This window comes from Falco peregrinus, chromosome 5 (assembly GCF_023634155.1).
Source record: "Falco peregrinus isolate bFalPer1 chromosome 5, bFalPer1.pri, whole genome shotgun sequence".
Taxonomy (NCBI): Eukaryota; Metazoa; Chordata; class Aves; order Falconiformes; family Falconidae; genus Falco; species Falco peregrinus.
The window spans coordinates 104,506,058-104,532,154 of record NC_073725.1 but is presented as its reverse complement, the minus strand read 5'-3'; the positions used below and the strand labels follow the sequence as shown (position 1 = coordinate 104,532,154).

The 26,097-nt window shown below is 54.1% G+C and overlaps 2 protein-coding genes across 5 annotated transcripts in view; both read left to right on the top strand.

Moving 5' to 3' along the window:
- The window catches only part of NCKIPSD (NCK interacting protein with SH3 domain), a 54,100-nt gene extending 38,723 nt beyond the window's left edge, over positions 1-15,377 (top strand). For all 4 annotated transcript variants that reach the window (XM_055804344.1, XM_055804343.1, XM_055804345.1 and 1 more), the window contains exons 7-13: positions 442-528; positions 1,989-2,127; positions 8,086-8,166; positions 9,349-9,477; positions 11,384-11,476; positions 12,978-13,150; positions 13,730-15,377. In XM_055804344.1, coding sequence (XP_055660319.1) covers positions 442-528; positions 1,989-2,127; positions 8,086-8,166; positions 9,349-9,477; positions 11,384-11,476; positions 12,978-13,150; positions 13,730-13,933 — 906 coding nt within the window. In that variant the 3' untranslated portion in view covers positions 13,934-15,377. The remainder of the gene's footprint in view (positions 1-441; positions 529-1,988; positions 2,128-8,085; positions 8,167-9,348; positions 9,478-11,383; positions 11,477-12,977; positions 13,151-13,729) is intronic.
- A 5,155-nt stretch (positions 15,378-20,532) lies between these two features.
- Positions 20,533-26,097, top strand: part of CELSR3 (cadherin EGF LAG seven-pass G-type receptor 3) — a 43,054-nt gene continuing 37,489 nt past the window's right edge. The window contains 2 exon segments of the mRNA XM_055805310.1: positions 20,533-21,144; positions 21,146-23,822. Coding sequence (XP_055661285.1) covers positions 20,548-21,144; positions 21,146-23,822 — 3,274 coding nt within the window. The 5' untranslated portion in view covers positions 20,533-20,547.

Here is a 26,097-nt window from a genome sequence, read left to right as displayed (position 1 = left end):
ATAAATGCCAGTGTCTTTTTTACTCAACATACAGCCTGTGCCGCCTCGCTGTGGACCTGCAGGGCAAGGCAGAGGGTGATTTTGTGCAACTATTTCCTCATAATTTAGAGGCAGCAGGAGATGTACGATATTCTCAGGATGGGAATGGTACTGGAGCTGCCCTGTGTAACTGTGTGATGTGCTCATCAGGGTGCTGCTCGGGTCATGGGTTTTTTGGATTTCAGCTGTATGGCAGAGACGTTTCTCAGGAATTCACTTTGATGCAGAATCTGCAGGGTGGTGGTTCTTGAGCTGTCTTGATGCTCTGCTTTGAGTTTTTGTGAAATGGTTGGGCTGGGACTACTGAGATCTGAAAGCAGCTGGCCTCCCTTGAGGTCCCTGCAGCATGCACCTTGCTGCTTTGATGTGCCACTGGGCTGACCTGTTCATTCCTGCTTCCAGACAGATGCAGACCCAGAAGTTTGCAAGAAAATGTGCAAGAAGAATGAGTTTGAATCCGTCCTGTCCCTTGTGGCATATTATCAGATGGTAAGGTGGCAGAACGCATCAAATACCTCTTTGAGATTTCCCTGAAAATGCAAAAGAGCAGGTGGATCTGATGAGTGTATGTAAGATGTTCCCCCTGGATAGGGCAGTTGTGTGGACGAGGTGGAGTTCCAGCACATCCCTTCTGTGTGCTGGCTAATGTCAATGCTATGCATGCAGGTTGTATGGAAGAGCAGAGGATGCTATAGACTTCGAAGCAGTAGCCGGCACGGTGAAGGGTAAGCTCGCTGCTTTTATTAGCTCAATTGAGGGACAGAACCGACATTGCTAGTATCTAGAGGAAGGGTTTCTGAGGATGCCTTGGGAAAGCTGACAGGCTGTGACTGCTCCTCTTTTAATTGATGCACTCCTGTGCATCAGTAAATAGCTTTGCTTAGGAAAGCAGGTTGTGAGTAGAAGCCTTGGGAGTGAGGACAGAAATCAGTATTCAGAGGAAGAAATGAAAGTTTTGCCTTCAACGCCTGTGTGGTGTTGCTTTGCCCCTCTCCTTGGAACGTGCTGTTGTAGGACTCGGGAGGGTTGGAAACTTGTACCCGTCTTGTCCCCAAGTCCCCAGCTACAGCACATCAAGTCTTGTGGCACTTAGCTTTCATCTGGCACTTCTGTGTCTGAACCCAGAGCTCAGCATCAGGAGGCTGTAGCATATCTGAGAGCAGTGGGAAGGCAGGCAGGGCACAGTGGAGCCTGCTGGCTTTCGCTGCCTGCTCTCCTCTGACCAGGATCTCAAGGAAGCCTGACAAGATTGAGAGAAATTGCCTCCTGTCCTGGCTGCTGTTGTGCCCTGTGCCAGGGCCTGGCTCGCTTCTGTTCTCTGAACCCTGGAGTTGCTGGCTGAGGCTGGAGTATGAGGGATACCCCAGCACCAGAACTCCTGCGTGGGAGCTGCAGGTTGAGTGTCATCTTTGCTGGAATCCCTGCACGTCCCAGAACTTTCTGGTTATGTCCTCTGTTCCCAGCACAAGCCTGTCAGCTTCACAGTGGTGGAGCTGCTCCCATCCTGTTCACTAACCATCACATGCTGAAGAGGGTTTGCAAATATTGTGTTGTCCAGAAACCTCCTTCAGAGCAGCATTCGTGAAACCTCAGTGTGCCCAGAGAATCCTGGCTACTCAACAAATTAAATCCATTTGCTGGGGTCTGGTTATCTGTTGCTGATTTGTGTCATATTTATTGGATGTAGTGGGACATTTCAGATCTGAGCTCTGGCTGTTGCATGCTCTCTGACCACACATGCCAACGATCTGTATCTAGCTCAGTTGTGAATGTTACTGTAAAATGACTCCCATGCTGCTGTTAAAATCCAGTAGAGCTTCTGGGTTCACTGTCACCCTGGAAGGGTCTGTGGCTTCCCAACAGTGGGAATTTCTAGCCAGTTATATGTCTCTGCCTTAGAGTGAGCTCTCATCTGGGACATCATTTCGTCTAATAAATTGTTTTTGCAGGAACACAGGGTGCCATTACGGCTGCTGCTGTTGAAGTGCTTTGGAGCCATGTGCAACTTGGATGCTGCAGTCATCTCAACACTTGTAAACTCTGTGCTGCCAATGGAGCTGGCCCGGGACATGCAGACTCACACACAAGGTGAGCTAGAGCTGGTGTACCCAGGTCCCCAGGAAAGTGTCTTTCTATTAAATGATTTACAGCAGCACTGGTGGCCCCCCTCTGCCTGACTGCTCTGGGTGCCCAGTGCTCTGGAGAGAATGGTGTCTTTTTTTTTAAAGTTGTTCAGGTTATTACAGCTGTAAGTGGAGAATGCACGGGAGGGGATGTTTCAGTCCAATAGTGCAAGGCCCTCTAGCTCTTGAACATGGCGTTAATGATCTGCATCACTTTTTGTAGGTGTCTTAAAGTTGCTCCGGTTTTGTTTCGTGATGCTGACAAGAGACACTTGCAGATCTCAAGGAAGATCTCTGCAGTTTCTTATAGGCAGTTTTTCTCAGCACTCTTCATCAGATCTTTGCAGAATTTCTTGCTGGTGAATGAGGTGTGTGCCGGTTAAAGGAAAGGACCTTCTCTCCACCACTGTGCCAAGGGAGATGGTAGTACTGTTAACAAAGTTGTGGTCCTGGTCCTCTGCAGGATAGTGCCACAGCCCTGCTTTCCCCACCTCTTTGCTTTCCATCCCTAGGTTTTGCCCTCATGTTCCTTTTACTTCATGCTCCTACTCCCTTTGTTGGGATGACCTGTCCCTGCTACTAACAGGAACATCGTTCTTGCCCTCTGAGCTAGACATGCTCAAAAGCGTGGTGGTGGTGTGGTCAGATTTTGCTGATCTTGGTCCCTCAGAGTTCCTGATTAGCCCAGAGTCCTTTATTTCCCAGCAGCCAGGAGCAGATGCTGAGGAAGAGCCTGAGAACAAGATGAGCATGTAGTAATACTCCCCTGACGTTACCTTCCAGCTCCCCACGTATGCCTGGCCCTGGGCGGTCACAGCTTTGCTCCCCATTTTGAAGTCAGCCTGTAGGCCACCTGTGCTGGTACTACTTTTTCCCTTGAAGGGATGTTGTAAATCCATTGTTTTGTGGTAATCATGATGCACAACTAAAGTAGCTATTGAGTGACCACAGATCAAATCAGAAGAGCCTCAGTGTCTGGAGCTGTGCTGCCCTGACTGCACTCTGTAGCCTGTTGGTTTGCTGTGGGCATCATGGAGCTGTGGAGAAGTAGAATTCGGGGATGAGACTGTGTGGGGATTGACAAGTCCACGCAGAACAGGGACAGTCACATCCATTTCATGTGAGCCAAGTAAATGTCCAAGATGACTACCTTAGACATGTATAATAGATGCCACCGTCCCCAGCATCCCACCACGGACACTGCCAACACTGTGTGGTGGACAGGACTAACTGGGCTAATCTGATGTCTGAAAAGGGGTATGAGAGGTGAAAATCAAGCCGGTTGCAGAAGGCTTTGCACGTGTCTTTGCTTAGATGCTTTGAAGTGTGGGCATTTCAAGGGTGGGGAGTGCCTGAGAAATAGTGCTTCATCTCAGGGCAGGGCAAAGCACTGGTGGTGTGGTGCGGGACTGAGATCATTGCTCCTGTGCTGGCTACACTTTCTCAATATGCCACTGCAGCTTATCGACGCTATGCAGTGAACTTGCCGTGCTAGTGGTGGTTTATCTGGTTATGCATGAGAAGCTGCTTTTCTAGGCTGAGGTTCTACTGCCCAAGAAGTAAATAATAGTTGGTTGTGGGACTACGACTTTATTTCTGTGGCAACGTTATTCCTGATTTTGTGCTGCCAAAACCTTACTTTATCGTGCATCCATCACCAATTCATAAAGATTGTTTCCAAGTGAGTGTCTTCTGCACCATGCCCAAACAGGCTTCAGTCTCCTGCTCTGTTCCCCGAGCTGCTTTCGTGCAGGCAGGATGGACTGGTCGCCCTTTTTACTCCTTGCCTGGTTGCAGCGTTGCTCTCCAGAGAGTTTTGCCAGGGGCTGCATCATCCCAGACAGCATGGCTAAGCCAGCCTCTTGATATGATGGAGCATCAAGCTCTGACCCAGGTGACTTCTGCACACCTTTGCTGATCTGCACATAGGACTTCTGGTTGAAGCAGACCTGGCTCCCAGCAAGTGTTAGCTCTGCTTTGGGGACCTAAAAAGCCCTGCAGTGGAAGTGGGTGTGTATTGGGTCTGGTTGAGATGGTATTAATCTTCCCCATAGCAGCCTTCATAGTACTGTGCTTTGTGTTGGTAGCTAGAAAGGTGTTGATAACACACCGGTGTTTGGGATGCAGTGCTCACACAGCATCAGGGCTGTCTCTCCAACATTCCCCCCTCACCAGGAGGCTGGAGGTGGGCAAGATCTTGGGAGAGGACAGAGCCAGCACAGCTGACCCAAACTGACCAAAGGGATATTCCATACCATATGACATCTGCTCAGCAATAAAGCTAAGAGAAAGGACGAGGAAGGGGGAGGCATTTGTTGTTTATGACGTTTGTCTTCTGCCTCCTGGGAAGTGGCTGGCCACTGCCTGCTGACGGGAAGTAACATCTTTTGTGTTCCTTTGCTTCTGCACTGAACCTTTGCTTTTGCTTTATTAAGCTGCCTCTATCTTGACCCATGAGGGTTTTTTTCCCCATCTTATTTTCTCCCTCTCATCCTGCTGAGGAACGGAGTGACAAAGAGGCTTGGCAGGCACCTGGTGTCCAGCCAAGGTCAATCCACCACAGAGTGCAAAGTGGCTCTGCTCTGTCCTCTGAACTGCCAAGCTGAAGCTCTGCAGCATCTCTTCTTTCCCTAGCTTCATCTCAAGGTGAGGGTTTTTTGTCTCCTCCGTGCTGTAATACGTAGGCAGTACAGTTGAAGGGTGGCAACTGCTCTTACTTTGCTAACAGGCTGCTTTTGGTTACAGGAGCCTCCCAAATCGGTCTCCTGATCCTGTGCTGCCTTGCTTGTGCTAAGCTTATGGCAGGCACTTGCACAGATGTCATCTGGGTGGCATCCAGTCCTCTTAGCCTTCACAGCAGGGCTGCAGAGAAGTAACCATCCTTGACCCAAATGTGTCCGTCCCTCACAGGTGTTTTAGGGCATTAGTAGTTCCCTCCTGCCATTCTGGTGCTTACTGCTCCATGTCCTGACAGCAAATGGCAAGCGGTACCTTGTATGAAAACATGACCTTGAATCCTGGGATGACTTGAGCTTATTTTGGTACTAAAAACTGGGGAATAGCAGCTGATCCGTGACATGCTGTGGAATAGCTAATCCCTTCTGCGGATGGCAGGGACCAGAGCAATCGATGCCAACAATAAGCAACTGGGGAGCACTGAACTGGCTGCAGCAGCACCGTGGGATCCCTCCTGGCTTGTTACAGCCGAGGCAGCAGCTCTGTGTTTGGATGCTGGGTGCCTTTGATGAGAAGGCACTCTACCCTGGGGCTGATACAAGTGTGTTGGCTGCTGGCCAGTTCTTCTGCCAGATGCTTGGGTCTTACTGCTTCTGGACAGCCCCTTCCCTCTGCTGCGCCTGGCCTGTACATCTATCAGTGTTAGAAAAGCTTATAATAAGCCGCAGCAAGATAGAATTAGCCAGAACAATTCCAAAGAAAAGACAGGGATAATGCCATTTGTAATGGGGACTTTCTCCCCTGTTGCAGCTCGGTGTACATGCAAGTGAGCTGTCAGGCTCCTTTCACATAAGTTTTAGACGGTTGTGTCTGCTCTCAGTGTCTGGATTTTGCACTGCTGTGTTTAGAGGTTGGAAGGAAGGTCTTTGAAGGCCTCTGAGAAACATCTTTCAAGCATCTTAGCAGCTTTCTTACTAGTACCTCAGCTGGCTTCAGAAATGCAGGCTGGTGAGCAAACAGGCACATCTCTCCTGCCCTTCGCGGCCTCTTGAGTGATGCTTAATCAGTCTGTTGTTGGCAGAGTCCCTCTGCTTCAGGAGAGTTGCTGTTACTATGTATTGTAATGCTGTTTACTTTCTTGAAGCCACTGGTGCTGCTCTGGAAGAAAAAAAATAAAGCTGTGCTTTGACTGGCAGTTACTCTGTTCTTCAGCATGGAAGAGTCTTGGATGACTCTTGCTGCAGCTGGGACACTCCAAAAACTTCTCGAGTCTGTGCTGAGCAAGTGCACCAGGTTGATGTGGATTTGCCCCAAGTTCACCTTTCTGACTGGTTTCAGCATCCTTTGATTTGACATCCTTAGGCAAATATCATTTGTCACATACCAGTGGAGTCTGCTGTCAGCTGAGATGAATGGACATTAGTTCATGGCAGATGGGCCAAGGACATGTAAAACTACCCTCCCCCTTCCCATCTGTAATTAATCTCTTCCTCCATATTTGCTACAACCACATGTTTATCACTGGCTTCTCAGATCATTGTTTCATTGCTCCTAATGTGATGAGAGAGAGTTTTTTTCCTGAAAGTCTTACTAGGAACATGGGAACAGCAGGTCCCTACCTACTGCAGTAACCTGCCTCTGATACCCAACTCCTGAAGCCATGGAGGAAAGAATGAAGGAATTGTGAGGTGAACAGTTTGTCAGATTCTTTCTGCTACAGTGAGCTTTGTCATCACTGACACCTTATAGCTGAGAGCTTCTTAAGTAGAACTCATATAGAAGTCATTGAGCATCCTCCCTCTTTACCAGGAGTAAACAGCCGTTTCCAGCTTTCCTTTGCTGTCACGTGGTCTAGAGTGCTCTCCTACAAACTCTTCATCTTGTTAATGCTGTAGTATCTCTGGTTAAGCCCCAGATGATCTGTTTTTACAAAATAGTATTTGCTATTTGAAAACTCAGGCATCTTGTGGAGCTCCGACAAAGTCTGTGCGTTATTTGTTTATAGAGGCTTTTCTCACAGAGCTGACTTTCCAGGGATGCAAGGCTGGAACGATTACCCATGCGAACAGTAAATCTGAGAGCTGCCAAGTGTTGCAAGTCTTTTGGTCAAGTCCAGGAGTATGCATTGACGGCGAAGGCATCAACCTGTGCAGTGAAAACCAAACTGCGGGGTGCAGGTGCTTAGAGATGGATTAGTTTGTGCATAGAGAAGTGAAATGTCTTGAGGGGTTTGGAGGGAGTTGCTGGAACCAGCACAAATCATGCAGGGAAGCAGTACTGTTGGGAGAAGCATCGTACATTGAAGGGACTCTTTTCTCCTCTAGTGAAAAGTAATTTTGGTCAGTTTTTTAATAAATACACACTCAGTTTCCTTGTAACAAGCAACCCTAGGCTCTTCCTGGCAGATGTAGCTGAACTTTATTTAACCAGTATGTGTGGTAACCTACTTGATAAAAATAATACTCCTTTTCCTATCATCTTCAGGCTTGCTGATGTGGTTGGAGGCTCATTTGATGATGGCACAGATCCTATTCCATGACTTTTTTTTTTTTTTTCTTTGCAAATATCTGTTGAGGTGTATCCATTAATTAAAATTCAGGAGAGGCACCGGCTGTGGTTCTGTGGAGCGTTCACGTATAGCTGCTGCCAGCAAAAATTGTGTTGGACTAGCAGGCTGGGGGACGTATTAATGCTGGAGACACATGTGGCCTGGGAGGTGGGCAGATGCACAGCCCGAGTCAGGAGCAGTGATCTGGTCTCCCCAGAGACCTTTTATACCTCCAGGCAGAGCTGAGGTAGTGAAAGTAGAGCAGTGCAGAGATGGTAACAAGCAGTGTGGCTGTCCGGGGGTGGTGTTGGTTGGAACAGGCAGTCTTTCAAGGTGGCCAGATGGATGCTTTTTCTGGGTTCAGTAATTACATAACTATGGGATGTGTCCTGGGACTGTGCAGGGGAGTTTTTTAATTATTCAGATCAAGTTTGCTCAGATCCTCTTAAGTGGAGGGGGGAAAAAATCGTGAATTCTTGTTGTGATTATTTTTAAATTGCTTTGGAAACGCATGGCACAGAAGGCGTGTGGTGTGCTTAAACAGGGGGAAAAATGCTTTTATAGCTCAGTAAATACAGGAATGAGGAGCAGTCTAATCAGTGTTAAATGTCTGTATTAAATGTGTGACTTCCCAGCTGCAGCTGGGGAACAGTGTCTCACATCCTCAGAAGAACTAATGGCAGAACCTTTATCTTGCAGATCATCAGAAGATGTGCTACTCTGCACTGGTGTTGGCAATGATGTTCTCCATGGGGGAGCCCCTGCCATATCATCACTATGGTAAGAGCAGCTTATGCTTATGGCTTGGTAGGACAGCAAAGCTGATGGTGGGATATCTGGGGCGTGCTGGCAGATGCAGGGAAGGTACCTTTCCTGGTGGCCGAGGTGAGGACAACTAGCAGAAAGCCCAGCAAGACGGATGCCGTGTTGCAGAAGACGTGGAATTGCCTGCCACTGTGACTAAGTGGCATTTTGTTATACCTATGCCCTGTGTGAGAGCGTGCGCCTCTTGCCTGCCTCAGAGACACTGTGTCTGTTGATGAGGCTGAGAGCGCAGATCGCTCCACAGGCACCCACTAAACTGTCAGCTGCATAACGTGGACTCTGTCTGGTCTCCCTTCTAACAGGACTCTGCAGCCCAGTGTATTTCAAGTTACTGGGGAAAGTGAAGGTGATTAAGGGTATTGCAGTCAATAAAGTAGTACAAACATTGTGCCAGATCTGTTTTCTCCTCTGTCCTCTCATTCCAGCCTTCAACCAGAAAGCCCTGCCTGCCTGCTTCTTCCCCAGGCCATCTTGTGTTTCCCATAGTGGGGAAACTCTGGGCCCGGTTTTCCTAGCAATGCGGTAGACTTTTATAAGCTTCTTTTCAGAAGCATCACTTTAACACCCCAGTAAACGCATACAAGATTTAAGCTGGTGCAGTACAGACTGTGGAATGAGCCTCCACACCACCTCCTTTATCTCTCCTCGTGTAACTGTGGCAATTATTTCCTGCAGGTAGACTTACTTGCATGAGTTCCTGAGCTTTCCTAATAGCTGCATTGAAAAATGGGTTATTGCTAATGATCTGGATGATTACTCTTTTTTAAATAGGTGGATTAAACTAGTGGTCAAGAATACAAACCTTTTCCTACCTGAAGCCTTCTCTGGCAGCAGTGATGCTGCAACAACAGCTAGAGTAGGATTTGGTGTTTTATTTATTCCAAAAAATTGCTAGTGGGGGACCAAATTTCAGAGTTCCCTGCACTGTGAATGTTCTCTGAGCCATTTCTCTCTTGCACAAAGACACTTCAGTGGTCTCTCTAGTTCACTTGCAGCGTAGTTAATTCCCTGGAGGCTGACACTGGCACTCCACCAATGCTTTTTAAGCACAAAAGCACGGAGAAGTGGCTTGCGTGGTCCCTTGTTGCCTGGTTTATTTTCACTGTGCTGTAAATGCCCCTCTTTCTCCTTGTGCAGAACATCTCAACTCTCAGTTTGTGCAGTTCCTGCTGGATGTGATTGAGGATGGGCTGCCCTCGGACACCACCGACCAGCTGCCTGACTTATTTGTCAATGTCCTTCTGGCCTTCAATCTCCACATTCCAGGTTGGTTTGGTGCTGCTCTGCCTTGGCAGGATTTCAGTGGTCTGGCATGAGGGTGTGAAGAATAGAGAGGGAGAGTTGCGGGGTCTTCATGGTGCTATGATAACCTCTCCAGCTCCCTAGCCTCTGGCAAGACACTGTGCTTAAATATTGTACAAAACCTTAGAGGACAAAATGGTCTGAGAGCCCATGTCCAACCAACTGACCCTCTGGGGCACAACAGCTCTGTGACGCCCAGCAGATTTCTCTCTGTGCTTCCACATTGCCCGGATCAAAGCAGTTGCTGGGCTGCACTGGCAGAATGTGAGTGGTGTTAAGTCATAGGCACAGCTGATTTGGGAGAGAAAATGCTTCAGTGGGTGTTTCTTGGTACCAGTTCAGAAAGAAAGCCCTTTGCCTTCTGTAGGTCTTGACAAATCCTCTGCTTACCTGTCTGCAACTCTTGAAGCTCGTTCAATGCCTGTGTGTTGGGGCCGGGCTCCTCAGTCTCGGCCTGAGCTGTGCTCTCTCCTGATGGCCCTTCTCTGTTCTGCCTCCCCTGCTGATGTCCGTGAGAACAGACAACGCATCCGGTCCCTAGAGAAGGGCATTTGCCCTCTCACTGCCTGCAAGTTTTGAAGCCTGTTGTTGGAAGACTGGAGAGTAGTTCCAGGTCCTGCTAAGAGAGGCCACTCCTTACCTCAAAATCTCCTGTTGCTCCAATTGTCTTTAGTCAATTACTTTCCCTTGTTCTGCTTCATGGCTTTATCCTTGGCTTCATGGAGAGAGGGGAGTATAAGGCAGCAAGGACATTGTGTCCACTAATTTACTTGTTATTTTGAGTTGTGCTTCATTAAAATTTATGTGGAAGTTTCTAATTTCATGTAAAAGTTGATTGCACAGAGACTGATTAAGTGTATCTCTGCTGCTTTCATTCATTACCCCTTCTCACACTTACCTATATACTTTCTGGCTGCAGTAATTAGGCAATAATGCATGACAGGCAGCGTGTTTCTGGGGGATTATTGCCCACCTGGGGTGTAGCTGAGAGCAGTGACTTGTTCTTAGCATCAAAGAACATGTTAAATGATGTTCGGGTTGTTTATTAGTGGATTGGATTTTTTTTATTCCTCTGTCTGCAAGATTCATCTATCATACAGTTCAATGGTGCAAATTAGTTCAAAACCTCCTCAAAACATGTTATATTGATGCCCTTCAATGTAGAGGACCCTAAACCACTCTGCAGCCTGTGCAGTGTTTTAGGATTGCCAGCCCTGTGCCACAGAAATAGCCACACCGTGCTGTTTGGATGCTTCTGAGTGTGCGCACTCACACTTATGCATAAGATCTGCTAGGGTGAACATGCTTTAGTTACAACAGATCACCCCCAAAGCAAGCTAGCAGACGTTTCCTGGAAAAAGTCTTCAGCCCCTTGCACAGCCCAGTGCAGAGTGCTGGAAAGAACAACCCTTCCCCTCTGGCATACTCCTGGGACCTGGTCATCCCTTCTTATGAGAGCTTGCAAGGCAATAAATTCCAGCAGGACACTGTTGATATGAAGTAAGAAGATAGCAGGGAGTGGAGCCCTTGGCTTCAGAGGGTTGTGAGCAGAGGTAATGTTTGACAACAGGTAGCCTTTGCAAGGTATTTCACGGTATTTGACTGGCGGGACTGGAGCCCACGTGTGAATCGGATGCACGCAGAGAGCACAAAGTCCCAAGGGTTTCCTGTGGTGTTTCCCGATTTTCACCTTCCCTCTCTCTGCCCACCTGCTTTGTGGGGCTGAAACTTTTTGTAGCCCTGGCAGACTGTGGTTTCACCAAGCTCCCCAGAGCACTGATGCAAAAGAGAAGTCCTCCACTATTTTTTATTAACTGTGGCCTTCAGGAAACGAAGGGATGTAGATGTGCTGAACGGGTTTCTTCCTTAGTTCCAGAACACAGTGTGATCATGACTACAATAAGCAAGCACTCGAACGTCAAGACTTTCACAGAGAAGCTGCTGCTGCTGCTGAACAGGGGAGGTGAGTGGCTGCGGCACCATTGCGTGCCTGGCAGCGGGTGCAGCTCACGGGGACTGAGGGACGAGCCCAGCGCTTGTTAAGGGGTCAGGTGTGTTGGGGATGCAGGTAGCTGAGGAGCTGCCTGCTCAGGCAGGACGTGCTGCTTCCTGGTGAGTTTGTGAGGGTGACAGGCTGCACTGCTGAGGATGGCGCTGCACAAAGAATAAAGTGATGCTGATGGCATCTAGGGAGAGAGGAGAGGCATCTGGCCTGCTGTTTCCATGTACTTCTGGGTCAGATCAGCCCTGTCTTGTAGCGTGGCTGGCTGCAGCATAGGCAAGCTCTTGCCTGGGAGGCAAGCTGGTCCTGGGCCACTTCTGTCCTTGGACAGACAGGACTCCATCAGTGCTGGCACAACCCTCAGCCCGTGCTGGCAATCATCTGCCCTAGGGGACAGATGCAGGGGGAGGTCTTGCCTTACAAAATGCTGCTTAGAGTGGCACTTCCCATTTCAGAATTGCCGGCAGAGGGTTAGCTTTGTGGCTCCTCCAAGCGTAGAGTGAAATCCACTGTACATGTAGAGCTTTTGCAAAGCAGATTGCTAGAAAGCTGGAGATCTCCGCAGGAAGAGCGGTGCCAGGTATCTCTGCCTGTGCTGCATGCCACTATTGTGCTCTTTAATACCTTCTGGAGCACAGGGACTTTGCTGTCTGAGATTCATTTTGCTGATTTGCTGGTAAATAACTCATCCTGTGATGCTCGCAGCACATCTTACTCTGGCTTTAGTTCTCTTTGGGGTTGCAAATCACTGTCTCCACACAGTATCAGCTTGAGAGCAGCCAGCATCTCAGTGCTCTTCTGTCTGGCCTCCTCCCAAAGCCTTTGTTTAGCCCTTTCCCTGCAAGATTCCCTGCAGGGATCACCTTACTGTGAGGGGCCGGGGGAAGAGAGAGGGGGGCTGCAATCTAATGAAGATGCTTCTCTTTTGCCCGCCTTCCTGACAACTGCAGGGGCTACAGTGTCCCAGAGCCCTTCTTGGGGTCTGCAGGGATGTGGTTTTCAAGAGAACAGGATGTGGTGACTCTGGGATATACTAGCTTGGTCTCTGTGGTGAAAGCTCATTTCTGGTACTGGCTCTGATGGGCTTTTCAGAGGGGTCATTGGACCAGACTTAATAAACCGTGGTAGCTGTTGAGCAAAAAGGGGAGGCACTGAGAAGCAGTGTGCTAATGAGCTCTCACCTGGGATGGTAGGTGAAACATAAACAATGATTAATGCTAATGCTAATGAGTTTGGTCTCAGCTTGGTACCCTGCAGAGCTGCCATCCTGATTACACAGCTTTGTGCAAGGCACCAAGGTCTGCCAGCACAAAAGGTAGCCACAGGCAGGGAACGGCAGGCCAAGGGCAGGGACAGCCTCCTCTCTGAAGCCTGCAGGGTCTAATGAAGGGGTATGCACTGGAGATGGAGGAGGGGGCAACCGGGAGCATGTGGCTTAGCATGATGTCTCTGCCTCCCCCAGATGATCCAGTTTGTATCTTCAAGCATCAGCCACAGCCACCACACTCAGTGCTGAAGTTTCTGCAGGACATCTTTGCCAGCAAGGATACAGCCAGCATCTTCTACCACACGGACATGATGGTCCTGATAGACATCCTGGTGCGGCAGATTGCTGATCTCTCCCCAGGAGACAAGGTGCTCACAGTGACCCTTAGGAGTTAGGGAAGGGAGCACAGTCCCAAAGCAATGGTGTTTCTCCTGGCCCTCTGTGGGGCACTTGCTAGTGTAGGCAAGAGTGGAGTCCTGGTGTGGGCATGACATTTCTGGGTGTTCAAATCAACCTTGGGGGCCGAGGAGGAAGGGGAGATTTATCCTGCTCAGCACACAGCAGTAGAAAGGCATGTTTTAAGAAAGATCTGCCAGGCTTCTGGTGGTCTGCACCCTTCTGTTCAGGGACCTTTGGGAACAGGGACCTTCTGAGTAGTAGAAGTAAGAGGGATATCTCTGTTTTGATATTGCAAGAGGCAGAGGATGTGCACATGTTTGAGAGCGGGTGAAGAGCAGCGCTGAGTTGCTGTCGGGAAAAGCAGAGTTTTCCATAGCTATTAATGAGCCTTAAAGGAAAAGCAGGTGCCTCTGGAGTCACTTTCTTGGCTGGTGGTGCAGCGGCAGCTGTTCCTGTGCTCATGCTGTAATGGAGGCTGGCCATGCTTGTTTATCTCACTTTAAATCTTTCATTGTGCTCTGTGTTTTGTCTCCCCTCCCACATGGCAGCTGAGGATGGAGTATCTGTCTCTGATGCATGCCATCATCCGTTCCACGCCCTATCTGCAGCACCAGCACCGCCTCTCTGACCTGCAGGGCATCTTGCAGCGCATCCTGGGGGAGGAAGAGGAGGGCCAGCAGTGCCAGATGGACAAACTGATCATCTTGGAGATTTATAAGGAGTTCCCAGAAATCTCTCCTGGTACCAGCTAACCGCACCTCAGCTTGGACTGGAGTTTGAACCACTTGGATCAACGACTTCTCTTGTTGACACTTCCTCCCCATTCCCTTCCAGTACAGCTCATACCTTATACCCCTCCGTGCGAGGCCTAAGGTTGGGACAGCGTTCACCAGCCCTGTAGAAGCGGCAGTGGCAGAAAGGGCATGGGGTGCCCCCAGAGCCTGGTGCTCAGGGGAGGCTGGAGCAGGGTGGGTTGCTGGCATGTGGCTTGCCTGCAAGACTCGGGCAGGAGGCATTTAGGCAGCTGGTGTTAGCGGGGAGGGCAGAGAGCTTGCGAGGGACATAGCGGTGGGGGGCGAGGTGTTTAGCTGCGCTGGTGTCCTGAGGTCCCGAAGAGAAAGGCCTTTGCCTTAGAATATCACTTCTTTTCCATGTGCATCTCTCTCCCTGCAGTGACCAAGTGGAGTCTGCTGGTGCTTGGAAGAAGCTTTTGTAACATCTGTTTTGTTTTCTGCTGCTAGTGCCAATGTGCTGCAGCCCTGCCAAGGGGAGGTAGCTCGCTTGCTGTCTAATGCCTTGTCTAGTGAGCCTTTCACTCCCTCCTGGCCCTCAGCTTTGCCTCTGGGTAGCAACCCACCTAGGGTCATAGAGGTCTTACCCCAGCAGCTGCTTTTTTCAACCTGCTTTCTATAGTGACGTTTAAATCTGAATTTCTTGCACACTGTGGCAGCCTACAAGTAATGACCGTGTGGGTGACATTGCCCTTAGGAAGCCTTTGGCCTGGACCGTGATGCAAAGATGTGTCCTGCCAAGTGAAAGCTGCTGTTTGCCACCTCTCGCAGCGTTGCCCCTGGGCCCCGAGCAGAGGGGCTGCACGTGGGCAGGCGCTCTCCGTTCGTGAAGCGTGTGGATTTCTTGCCTTGAGCTTCGTAGTAGCTCTGCCTCGCTGCCCTCCCTCTCCATGTGGCGGCAGTTGGAGGCAGCGTGAGCCTGGTGTCCAGTAGCTGTTCGTGACTCTGCACGAGTGTGGGGAACCCTTATTTATATTTCCTCTAGGTTTCTAGCAAACGGGATTAACCTGTTTTCCTCTTACAGGTAGTCACACATGCTAACGTGGGTCTCTTAGATATTTGTGTGCACAGTCTGGTCACTCCCTGTCCCCAGCTCTTCCTTTGCAATATCTGGTGTAGGAGCTATTGGAAAGTGGAACTGGAAATACTGAGCACTGTATTTGAGGTTTTTGTTGGGTTTTTGTTGTGTTGGTTTTGGTTTTTTTTTTTACCTTGAGGCAATGACACAAGCAGGCCTGGACTCTGGGCACTGGGCAGTGATGCTCAGGAATGGAGGGGGTTAATAACCACCCTCGCAGAGAAACCTATTTTTCCCCTGTAAAAATGTATGAATGTCAAAAGGGATCCTGTATTTTCTTAAACACTAAGTGTAACATGCAGAGGAATAAAAATGTCTTAAACTGGACTTCTGTGAGTGTAGTCCTGCCTGCCCTGTCTTGTTGCGGGGGGGACGGACCAAAACAGTTGGGGCAGCTCAGGTGCCTGCTGCCTGCTAAGGCAAAGCAGTGGGTGCTGATAAACAGCAGTAACGCAGTAGTTTTCCCACACCCAGCTGCTCACATTGTGTTTTCCTACCATGTTGCTGGCAACGAGTGTTGGAGGGCAGCAGCCCTTGCTACTAGGGTCACAGCCATCGCTCCCGCAGGCCTGCCCAGCATCGCTGCCCCAGATTAGGGGTTTGGCAGAGCTTGGACTCGGCAGTTTGCTTCCCACAAAGCGCACACAGCCTCAGCTGGCTCCCGGCAGAGCTGCGAGGCAGCAAGCCCGTACAGCAAGGGTGTAATGGTCTGTATCGAGTGCTAATGAATCGCGCTCTGGCTGTGGATATCTGTTCCCAAACCTCGGCCCTGCATGGTGGTGCTTTGGAGGGTGCCTTGGATGGTGGGGGGTGGGTGTGTGTGTGTGCGTGGGGGGAGGGCAGCAGGCGCTTGATAAAGCAGGGAAGCTGGTCTCTGCTCCTGGCTGCGTGCTGGGGGAGCCAGCTGGGCAGGGGGCTGCAGACCTGGCCAAGAGGAGGGGTGTAAATGCCAGGTGCAGGCTGTGCCCCCCACCCCAGACATGGGGGCTGCCTCAAGCACAGCTGCCTGCAGCAATGGGGCCAGGGCTGTGTTCCAGCTCCTGCCTCTTTGGCCAGTGTCTCCCAGGTGCCTGGGCTTGTGGCCTTGCAGTGTGTCAAGCTGCACACCTAGGGGGGAACTGTGATATGTGAGGGCTGCCAGCACTTATGGGTGCCCACCCTGAGCTGGCTCCCCTGTGCCCCATTGCTCTGTGCAGCATATGGTTGCACGTCCCCCTGAGCTAACCTCAGCTTGCTTCTAGGTCCTGCCTGGGCTGGCTGTCAGCTTGTGCCCTGCTGCAGTGGTGGGATGTTGCTGTGCCACTTGCCCTCAGTGACACAGCCCAGGCTTTGCTGGGTCAGGCTGGGGCAAGCCCAGAGCCCAGCAAAAGACCAGAAGCAGGCAGGGCCTGTGGCTCTGCTGGCCAGAAGCACACCCTGGGCAGTGCTGCCTGTGACAGCGCCCTGCCTGCCGTGGGGGGCTGGCAGAGCCCTGGCTGGGCTAACAGGCAGAGCTGGCTGCTCCCTTCAGCACCCCTGAGCTGCTGCCGTCCCTGGGACTTGCTCGCCTCAGGTCCCAGCTGCAAGCTAAGCATGACCCCCTTTGCACCACCACCATGCCATCCCCGCAGCCAGGGCTGGAAGAGCAGGGGGGGCAGCCTGCTGGGGGGGGTCCCGCTGCCTGGGAGAGGCCTTCACACATTGCAGGGAATCAAACCGCAGCATGGGAACTCCTTATCCCCGAGCCCGCTCAGCAGTTCCTGCTCCATGCACGGGTGACAGGCGCAGATAACACGTTTCCATTAGCTGTAATAGGCCGCTATTAGAGCACTATCTCCTTGTGTTGGTGTGTTTTCAGCGTGGTGCAGCAGTGAGGGGTATTGCGGGGCTGGCACAAGGGAATGATGTGCTGCCTGTGACCTGTGCCTCTGCTTTATTGTCTGGAATGATTCAATTACAATTATTTTGTGGCAGTAATACCCTGATGATTTTTTCCTCCTCCCCTGAGCTGTCAGCTGGGCAATTAGAACAAATAAAGTTGAAAGCCTTCATAATTTTTTTAAAAGTATTGCCTCTCTCCTGATTGGGTTTCTTGATGGCAAATCCCCAGTTTGAGGAGGTGTGATGTATAATCCAGCCGGCGGCGGAGGCTCTTGCAAAGCTCCTGTGACACACGGGTGCTGCGCTGCCCTTTATTAGCTGAGGTTTCTCGGATGAGCCGTGCATGGGGCCGGGGCTTCTCTGGCATTAACCTAATGGCAGCGAGGCGGGGGCGGGGGGGGGGCCTGGAGGGGCAGAACATAAATCCCCCTGGGGCACCACGTGTGCACGACTGGCATGGCCACAGCCCTGTCAGCGCTGGTGCTGGACCAGCCAAGCTGGAGGCATTTTGTGGTGGCTGAGGAGTTAATTGTAGCAGATTACCAATGTTCAGGAATCCTACGGAGTTTATAAATTAACACGCCAGCTTCTCCAGAGGCTTAGAAATCCACACCCGCCCGGTGTCAGGCCTCAGCACTGCGTAAGCACCACCAGGACTTCCCTCCAGCACATGCTGAGCCGTGCTAGCCACGGCTTTAGGGCTTGCTTGGTAGTTCCCGTGGTGGTCCTCAAACATTGCTCAGTGCAGGCACTGGGGCAAGGACAAGCCCTGCCTGCTCTGGCCACCCTGCCGCTGCCTGGGTGGCAACCAGGCCTTGGCATGGGAGGTGGTGGTGGAGGGGACGCACCAGCCCCACAGAGAGAGCCACCAGCTGTAAGGATGGTGCAAGGTGGTTTGGGGACCTGCTGGACATGTTGCAGACCCCACTTTGTGTTCTCTTAGTTTCCGCCCAGGGAGTGGGAGCCTGCTTGCAGTCAAACCCCAAATCAGCGGGCAGCGGGCACTCTTCCCACCCCCTCATTTACACTAACGATAATTGATGGGGGACCATCTGTCACATTTGTGGAACCGAAGCTGGGTGAGAGCTGGTGGTGGCCATGGTTGGTGGGGGAATACAGGAACACGGGGCACCAGGCAGAGGCAGAGTGCTGGTGACATTAGGGTTCAGCACTGTGGCAGCAGCACGTGGACCCATCTGCATCTGGTGCAGAGGGCAGTGGCAGCTGGACCCCCTCAAGGTCCCCAGACCTGCTGTGCCCAGGGGTCAACACATCTCCTGTGACCTTCTCCTTGCTGTGCATGTGACTTGTGCTGTCCAAAGCAGTGTGCAGCTCCAAATCAGCCACTCAAATTTCTGCCAAGGGACTGCAGGGCCTTGCACAGTCTCATTAGGTTCCCGCAGGGTGGGAGCGTGTTTGGCTCCCCAGGAGTGTCGGCAAGTGTGCATGGCTCCCGCAGTGCTGGGAGCGAGGGCTGAGCGAGCAGAGGAACCCCATCTCCAGTGTGAATCCATCCCACTGTTAACCCTTGTGTCTTTTGGGTAGAGACTGCACAAGGTGCCCAGCCTCGCTGAGCTGTTGGTAGTATGGGGGTCCCTCTGCTCCCCAGCCTGCCCGCCCGGAACTGCAGCCCGTCCAGCACAGTGGCGTGGGGGGCTCTTGCAGCCCCCTTGGAGCTAGAATGTGCATGGAAGCACTGTGTGTCCTGCATACTCCTTGCTCTTCACTACCCCGTCCTAAATTCCCCCCATCTCCCAAATTCACTCTATTTTTCTCCCCAACACAACTTTCTTCCCTAGCATGCCCCCCAGCCACAATGCTTCAGGCTTCCTTCATCTTCAACAGGACGTGGCCAAGGATGTTTCCCCCGCCGTGGCGCACTGACCGCTAATGAGGATGTAAACCCCTGTTATTCCTAAGCCTATTACAAGCGTCAGTGTATTAGGCTGCGATACTGGTTGATTGAGATCAAACCAATAGCTAAGTTGCAAGGCGGATGCACTAACGAACCAGTCTGATCCAAGGGCCCCAAACTGATTTTTCCTTGAAAAAACAAGTTTATTTTCATGGATGTTGGCAGAAAAAACATGCATCTTTCTCCCCAGTGTTGATGCCTCGCCTGGTGGGTGGGGGTGGCCGAGTCTGCGCCGGGGCATAGGAGCTGGCCACCTAAATCCCTGCCACGTGCTTGGGTGCCCAGAGGTGGCAGAGCCAGGCGGCAGGGACCGTGACACCACTGCCTGAGCACCGCCTGGGAGAGCTACTGCCCCGCGGTGTGGGGTGAGGGGAAGCCCTTTCTCACACATGCAGTAACAAACCCATCCCTGAAGGTGACAAACTTGGTGCCGCTTGCATGTGGGCATGGGCAGGTGTTAGGGGTGTAACGGGAGCCATTGGGGCTCCCAAGCATCAGCAGTGCCTCCTGCCAGAGCGCTGGTGTTTTCCTGGGCTAGCAGCGGGGGGCTGACCCTGCCGTCTCTTCTCAGCACCTTGTGGAAGCAGCCCGGCCGTGGGGGGTGCCAGCAGTGGCACAAGGGCCGTGCTTACTGCTTGATGCACAGGCAGCACCACGGCAGCGGTGATGGTGGGCGTAAGCAGAGGTGTGGGCTGAGAGCTGACGCCCATGGGCCCCAGCACCGCTGCCTGACAAGCTCTGCTTTTGGCTGGGAGGCTCTGAGACGCCCTGCCTGAGGCGCGGGCAGGTGTCCCTGAGGTGCTAGGCAGGACTAGGGGCTGGCTGGGACACAGCCCCTCAATCGCATCGCGGTGGCCAAGCACCGGCCTGCGCTACGGCATGCCAGGACAAGAGGAGGCCGGGCCGTACCACCGGCAGCCATCACTGGATCTGGCACCACAGGGCTCTGCCTGGAAGGGTGGCCATGGATGGGCGGCTGGGAGCCCGCCGAGGGTGGGCTGTGCCGGCAGGCAGCTGCTCACTGCCCTGCTCTGCGGGCTGGTGGCCCTGCTCCGCGGTGCCCGTGACTCCCGTGAGGGCAGCGTGCCCTGCACGGTGGCCGGCGGGTCTCGCTGGAGGGTGGGTGCACCTCACCGTGGGGCAGGGGTGCTGTGCATGGTGGCAGCGGCCCCACACAGCGCCTGGCAGGGCTGGCACCAGGGGACACATCCCTCACACGGGGACTGGCACGTCCTTCACGCAGGGACTGGCGTGTTCACACAAGGGCACGCGTGCCTTGCGTGGGGACCAGCACTGCACTTCCACAGGGACTGGCACGTCCCTTGCACGGGGACTGGCGTATCCACATGCGGGGATGTGTCCCTCATGCAGGGACCAGCACATCCCTCGCAGGAGGCGACTCGTCCCTTGCACGGGGACCGGCACGCTCACACAAGCGGACGCGTCCCTCACACAGGGAGCGCGCTCCTCGCCGCAGGGGATGTATCCTCACAGGGGGCCTGGCACGGCGCCCCTCACGCGGGGACCGACGCGTCCCTCGCAGGGCGCCCGTTACTCCTCTCACCGGGGCCGCGCACGGGGCCCGCCGGGTGGCCGCGGGGAGCCGGCGGTGCCGCTGTACGGCGCTGCCGGCGGCCGCCCGCCCTCTCTCAAGATGGCGGCGGCGGGGCAGGCGGGGGCGAGTGCGGGGGCGGGGCGGGGCGGGGCGGGGCGGCGGGAGCCATGTTGGGGCTGCGGGAGGAGCCGCCGCCGCCACCCCCGGCAGCAGCGGCAGCAGCAGCGGCGCGGCGCGGGGGGCGGCCATCGCCGCCGCTTGGCGGGGGCGGCGCCGAGCCCAGCCGCCGTGCGCCCGGGCCGGGCGGCGGCCGCCGAGGCACCATGGCGGCGGAGGAGCCGGCGGCCGCCCCGAGCCGCTGCCGCTGCCGCCACCGCCACCACCGGGGGCCGCCTCCGCTGCTGCTGCCGCCGCTGCTGCTGCTGCTCCCTTTGTTCCCCCCCGGGCTGGGCGCCGCCGCGCCGCCGCCGCCGGGCTGGGGGCCGCCGGCCCGCGGAGGCTGCCCCGCCGCCGCGCCGTGCTGGGCGGCGCCGGTGCCCCCGGGGCTGCCCGCCGCGCCGCGCCGCCGCTCCCCGTCGCGCTGCCCGCCCCGCGCCGCCCCGCCGCGCCCGCCGCCCTTCCTGTCCCCGTCCCCGGGGCGGCGGGGGCGGCGCGCAGCCCCCAACCGCCACCCGCTGTTCCCCCAGTACAACTACCAGGCGGAGGTGGCGGAGAACCAGCCGGCGGGGACGGCGGTGGTGGCGGTGGCGGCCCAGGACCCCGACGGGGGGCGAGGCGGGGCGGCTGGTGTACTCCATGGACGCCCTGATGAACAGCCGCTCGCGGGAGCTTTTCAGCATCGACCCGCGGGCCGGGCTCATCACCACCACGCAGGCCCTGGACCGCGAGAGCATGGAGCTGCACTACTTCCGCGTGACGGCCGCCGACCACGGGGCACCCCGGCTCTCCGCCACCACTATGGTGGCCATCGCCGTGGCCGACCGCAACGACCACGACCCCGTCTTCGAGCAGGGCGAGTACCGGGAGACCATCCGGGAGAACGTGGAGGAGGGGTACCCCATCCTGCAGCTGCGGGCCACCGACGTCGACTCCCCGCCCAACGCCAACATCCGCTACCGCTTCGTCAATGAGCGGGCCGCCCACGCCGTCTTCGAGATCGACCCTCGCTCCGGCCTCATCACCACCAGCGGGCCGGTGGACAGGGAGAAGATGGAGCGGTACTCCTTGGTGGTGGAGGCCAATGATCAGGGGAGGGAGCCAGGGCCCCGCTCCGCCACGGTCAAGGTCTACATCACGGTCCTTGACGAGAACGACAACACCCCTCAGTTCAGTGAGAAGCGCTACATCGTCCAGGTGAGGGAAGACATACGGCCGCATACCGAGATCCTGCGCGTCACCGCCACTGACCTGGACAAGGACAACAATGCTCTGGTCCACTACAACATCATCAGCGGGAACAGCCGGGGCCAGTTCTCCATCGACAGCGTCACCGGGGAGATACAGGTGGTAGCCCCACTGGATTTTGAGGTGGAGCGGGAGTACGCCCTGAGGATCCGGGCTCAGGACGCGGGGCGCCCTCCCCTCTCTAACAACACTGGCATGGCCAGCATCCAGGTGGTGGACATCAATGACCATGCCCCCATTTTTGTCAGCACCCCTTTCCAAATCTCTGTCCTGGAGAACGCTCCCCTTGGCCACTCCGTCATCCACATCCAGGCCGTGGACGCAGACTACGGCGAGAATTCACGCCTGGAGTACAAACTGACAGGGGTCTCGGCTGACACGCCTTTTGTGGTGAACAGTGCCACGGGGTGGATCACCGTCAGCGGGCCCTTGGACCGAGAGTCAGTCGAGCACTATTTTTTTGGTGTAGAGGCTCGGGACCACGGCTCTCCGTCTTTATCCGCCTCTGCCAGCGTCACCATTACTGTCATGGATGTCAACGACAACCGCCCCGAGTTCACTCAGAAGGAGTACTTCATCCGCCTGAACGAAGATGCAGCTGTGGGGACCAGTGTCCTCAGCGTCACGGCAATTGACCGGGATGTGAACAGTGCCATCACCTACCAGATCACGGGAGGCAACACACGGAACCGCTTCTCCATCAGCACGCAAGGTGGGATGGGGCTCATCACTCTGTCTCTGCCACTGGACTACAAGCAGGAGAGGCGCTATGTGCTGACCGTGACAGCCTCCGATCGCACTCTGCGTGACAACTGCCATGTTCACATCAACATCACCGATGCCAACACGCACCGGCCCGTGTTCCAGAGTGCCCACTACTCTGTGAGTATTAACGAGGACCGGCCCGTGGGTAGCACTGTGGTGGTGATCAGCGCCACAGATGATGATGTGGGAGAAAACGCCCGCATCACATACTACCTAGAAGACAACGTCCCTCAGTTTCGCATCGATCCAGACTCCGGGGCCATCACTCTCCAGGCAGAACTGGACTATGAGGACCAGGTCACGTACACGTTGGCTATTACTGCCAAGGACAACGGGATCCCCCAGAAAGCGGACACTACCTATGTTGAAATCATGGTGAATGACGTTAATGACAATGCCCCCCAGTTTGTCAGCCCTCATTACCAGGGCATGATCTCTGAGGACGCACCACCCTTCACCAGCGTGCTCCAGATCTCTGCCACTGACAGGGATGCCCACACCAACGGGCGAGTGCAGTACACCTTCCAGAACGGGGAGGATGGGGATGGAGACTTCACCATAGAGCCCACCTCGGGGATCATTCGCACTGTCCGCAGGCTGGACCGTGAGAATGTTCCCATCTATGAGTTGACTGCGTACGCTGTGGACAGGGGCATCCCTCCTCAGCGAACTCCTGTCCATATCCAGGTTACCATTCAGGATGTGAACGACAACGCCCCTGTCTTTCCCGCTGAAGAGTTTGAGGTATTGGTAAAGGAGAACAGCATTGTAGGCTCTGTTGTGGCCCAAATCACAGCTGTTGACCCGGATGAGGGACCCAATGCCCAGATCATGTATCAAATTGTGGAAGGCAACATCCCTGAGATATTCCAGATGGACATCTTTTCTGGGGAGCTCACAGCCTTGATAGACCTGGATTATGAGACAAAATCTGAGTACGTGATTGTAGTGCAGGCTACTTCTGCCCCTCTGGTCAGCAGAGCCACGGTCCACATCAAACTCATTGACCAGAATGACAACAGCCCTGTTCTCAAGAACTTTCAGATCCTGTTCAACAACTATGTGTCCAATAAGTCCAACACCTTCCCCTCGGGGGTCATAGGGAAGGTCCCAGCTTATGACCCAGATGTATCCGACCGCCTCTTCTACACCTTCGAGCGGGGAAATGAACTGCACTTGTTGATTGTAAATCAATCGAGCGGGGAGCTAAGGCTGAGCCGTAAGCTGGACAACAACCGTCCGCTCGTGGCTTCGATGCTGGTGACTGTGACAGGTAGGGTGTGAAAATCATTAAATCATTAAACCTTTAGCGCAGCACCTATGTGGAGGGCTCTGCGTGGTCCCCCTCAGGGAGCCCATTCTGCATCAGGGGAGTGCAGGTTGTGGACTGGCAGCAAGATTTGGATTGGGAGTCCCTTCCAAATCGGGGAACGATGCTGGAGGGACTGGGAAGGGTGGCAGTGGAGGGCATGCTGCAGGGAAGCGCTCTGTAAGGGGGCTCTGTAAGGGGACCGAGGCTAGAGGTGGTATGCAAGAACAAAGCGTCGTTACTCAGCTGTGAGGATGGCTGCTAGTGAGACACCTTTGGAGGTGCTGTCACCAGCGAGGCTGTGATGTGCGCTGTAGGGTGCTGGCTAGGCAAGCAGCTGGTTCCTGGGATGGCCAAGCTGCTAGCCCAGTGGCTGGCACGCTGCTTTGCTCCCAAGCCCGGGTGGCTCTTCTCTCTTCTGGGACCAAGTGCTTCCCTGTCTCTGCTCGAGAGGGAGGGATTGAGCTCGATGTGGAGGGAGCCCTCTTAAAAATGAATACCTGTCTGCTGGTAGCAAACAGTTCAGTCCGGATTCTGGCTGTGGCACCAACCAACACCTGCGCTTTGTGGTGTGGCTTCTAAAACCTGATATCACCTTTCTGCAGCCAACTTAGTGTTGCAGGGCACAGCTGTGACAAACCTCAGAGCGCTGTGCTTGAAACTCTCACGTTGTTTGTATCCAAATGCAGATGCTAGTGGTAGCTGCCAAGGGTGGCTTTGGGGAGCGTCGGGGCCCCCTCCGGCTCAGCTGAGGGCAGAGCAAAGAGGGACCTAGGGGCTTGTCTGTGAGCAGGCGGGGTTTGGACCTGGAGCTCCCCACTGCCTGAGCTTTGCCTTCACCATCAGCCTTTCTTTGCTCGCGGATGCATGATCTGAAATGGAGGCATCCAACCATCGCTGAACTGAGGAGCGGCTCTGGGGGAGGGCGGGCAAGAGCCCTCTTTGGAGGGGCCAAGCGCCGAATTACCAAGAGTGCCTGGGGAGCCGTACGTTAAATTGTGATGCTCCCCTGACCCTCGACTACCAGCTGCCCTCCCTTTCTACCTCTCTCTATCCAGCTTATTCAGCGAGGGGAAGATTTCTTTCAAAAGGTGGAGCGAGGGCTTTAAGAGGAGACCTGTTCAAGGCGGTCCTGAATGGCCGGCACCAGCCCATCGGTGGGTTGGGGCTCTTTGGGGCTTAATTGTAACCGCAGGGCTGGCTGAGCGTGGGTGCAGGCACACACATGCCCGTTGCTGGAGATGGGGGGTGGTTTTGACCTTTCCAGCTTCTGCCCGAGTGTGTTTATGCAAGCCCTGCCTCCTCGCACACTTAACCCTGCACAAAGGCAGGAGACAATCACATCCTGAAGTCCTGCGTCAAGCTGCCTCAGCCTCGCGGCCAGGGGGCCCTTGCAATTAGAGTGTCGTCATCTTCCAGCGGGAAGGGAGACTGGGAGAGGTGTGCTCATGAAGGAGGGGAGAAGATGGAAGGGGAAGAGCCGTACTGGGGAGGGAAGCAAGACACTGGAAAATGGGCCTTTTGTTATCTTTGATATTGGCTGTGGAGGTCTGGTTTGGGTTTTCTGTCTTTATTGTTTGAAGTCCCCTGCCCAGCTGGCATCTGTGTTGGCCCCATGCTGTTGCTGTGTGCAGGGGGAGGGTGTGCGGGTGGGTTTGCAGAGCTGGTGGCCAGGACATTCAGACCTGGCTGCATTGTTTGCCAGCGCACAGCACCGTGCTGGAGCACCTTCCTCCTGCAGGAAGGCAACAATAGCACCTAGGTGGGTGCCCTGAGGGTCAGCATCTGAGGAGGGAGCAGCTTCCCTGCCTGCCTGTGAGCTTTATGGTCCCTTTGAGGGAGGCTGGATTCCCCTAAAACACGGGGCAGGGGGCCCTTCCGCCCGCCTGTGAGCTGTGTGTGTTCTCAGCTTACTCCTTTGTAGGAGGCAGGGAAGACTGGGCCACCACAAGCCAGTGCCTTTCATGGGGACTCACAGCCTCAAAACTGACCCCAGCTCCTCGCAGATGGCTGCTAAAAACTGCTTGTGGCTGCTGAGGGTGACAGTGGGGTGGTGGGGCTATGTTCGTGGCCAGCAGCGCAATGTGAAGCCGGGACATCGTAGGAGACTGATGTCGTGTTGACTTTATACCATTCCAGACTGGTTTCACTGGGCCAGGCTGCTGGGCGGGTGGCAAGGGTGGAGGCTCAGCCGTGCCTAGCTGTGGCTGCTGTGTTGCCTCTGTTCCCCTCGAGCTTT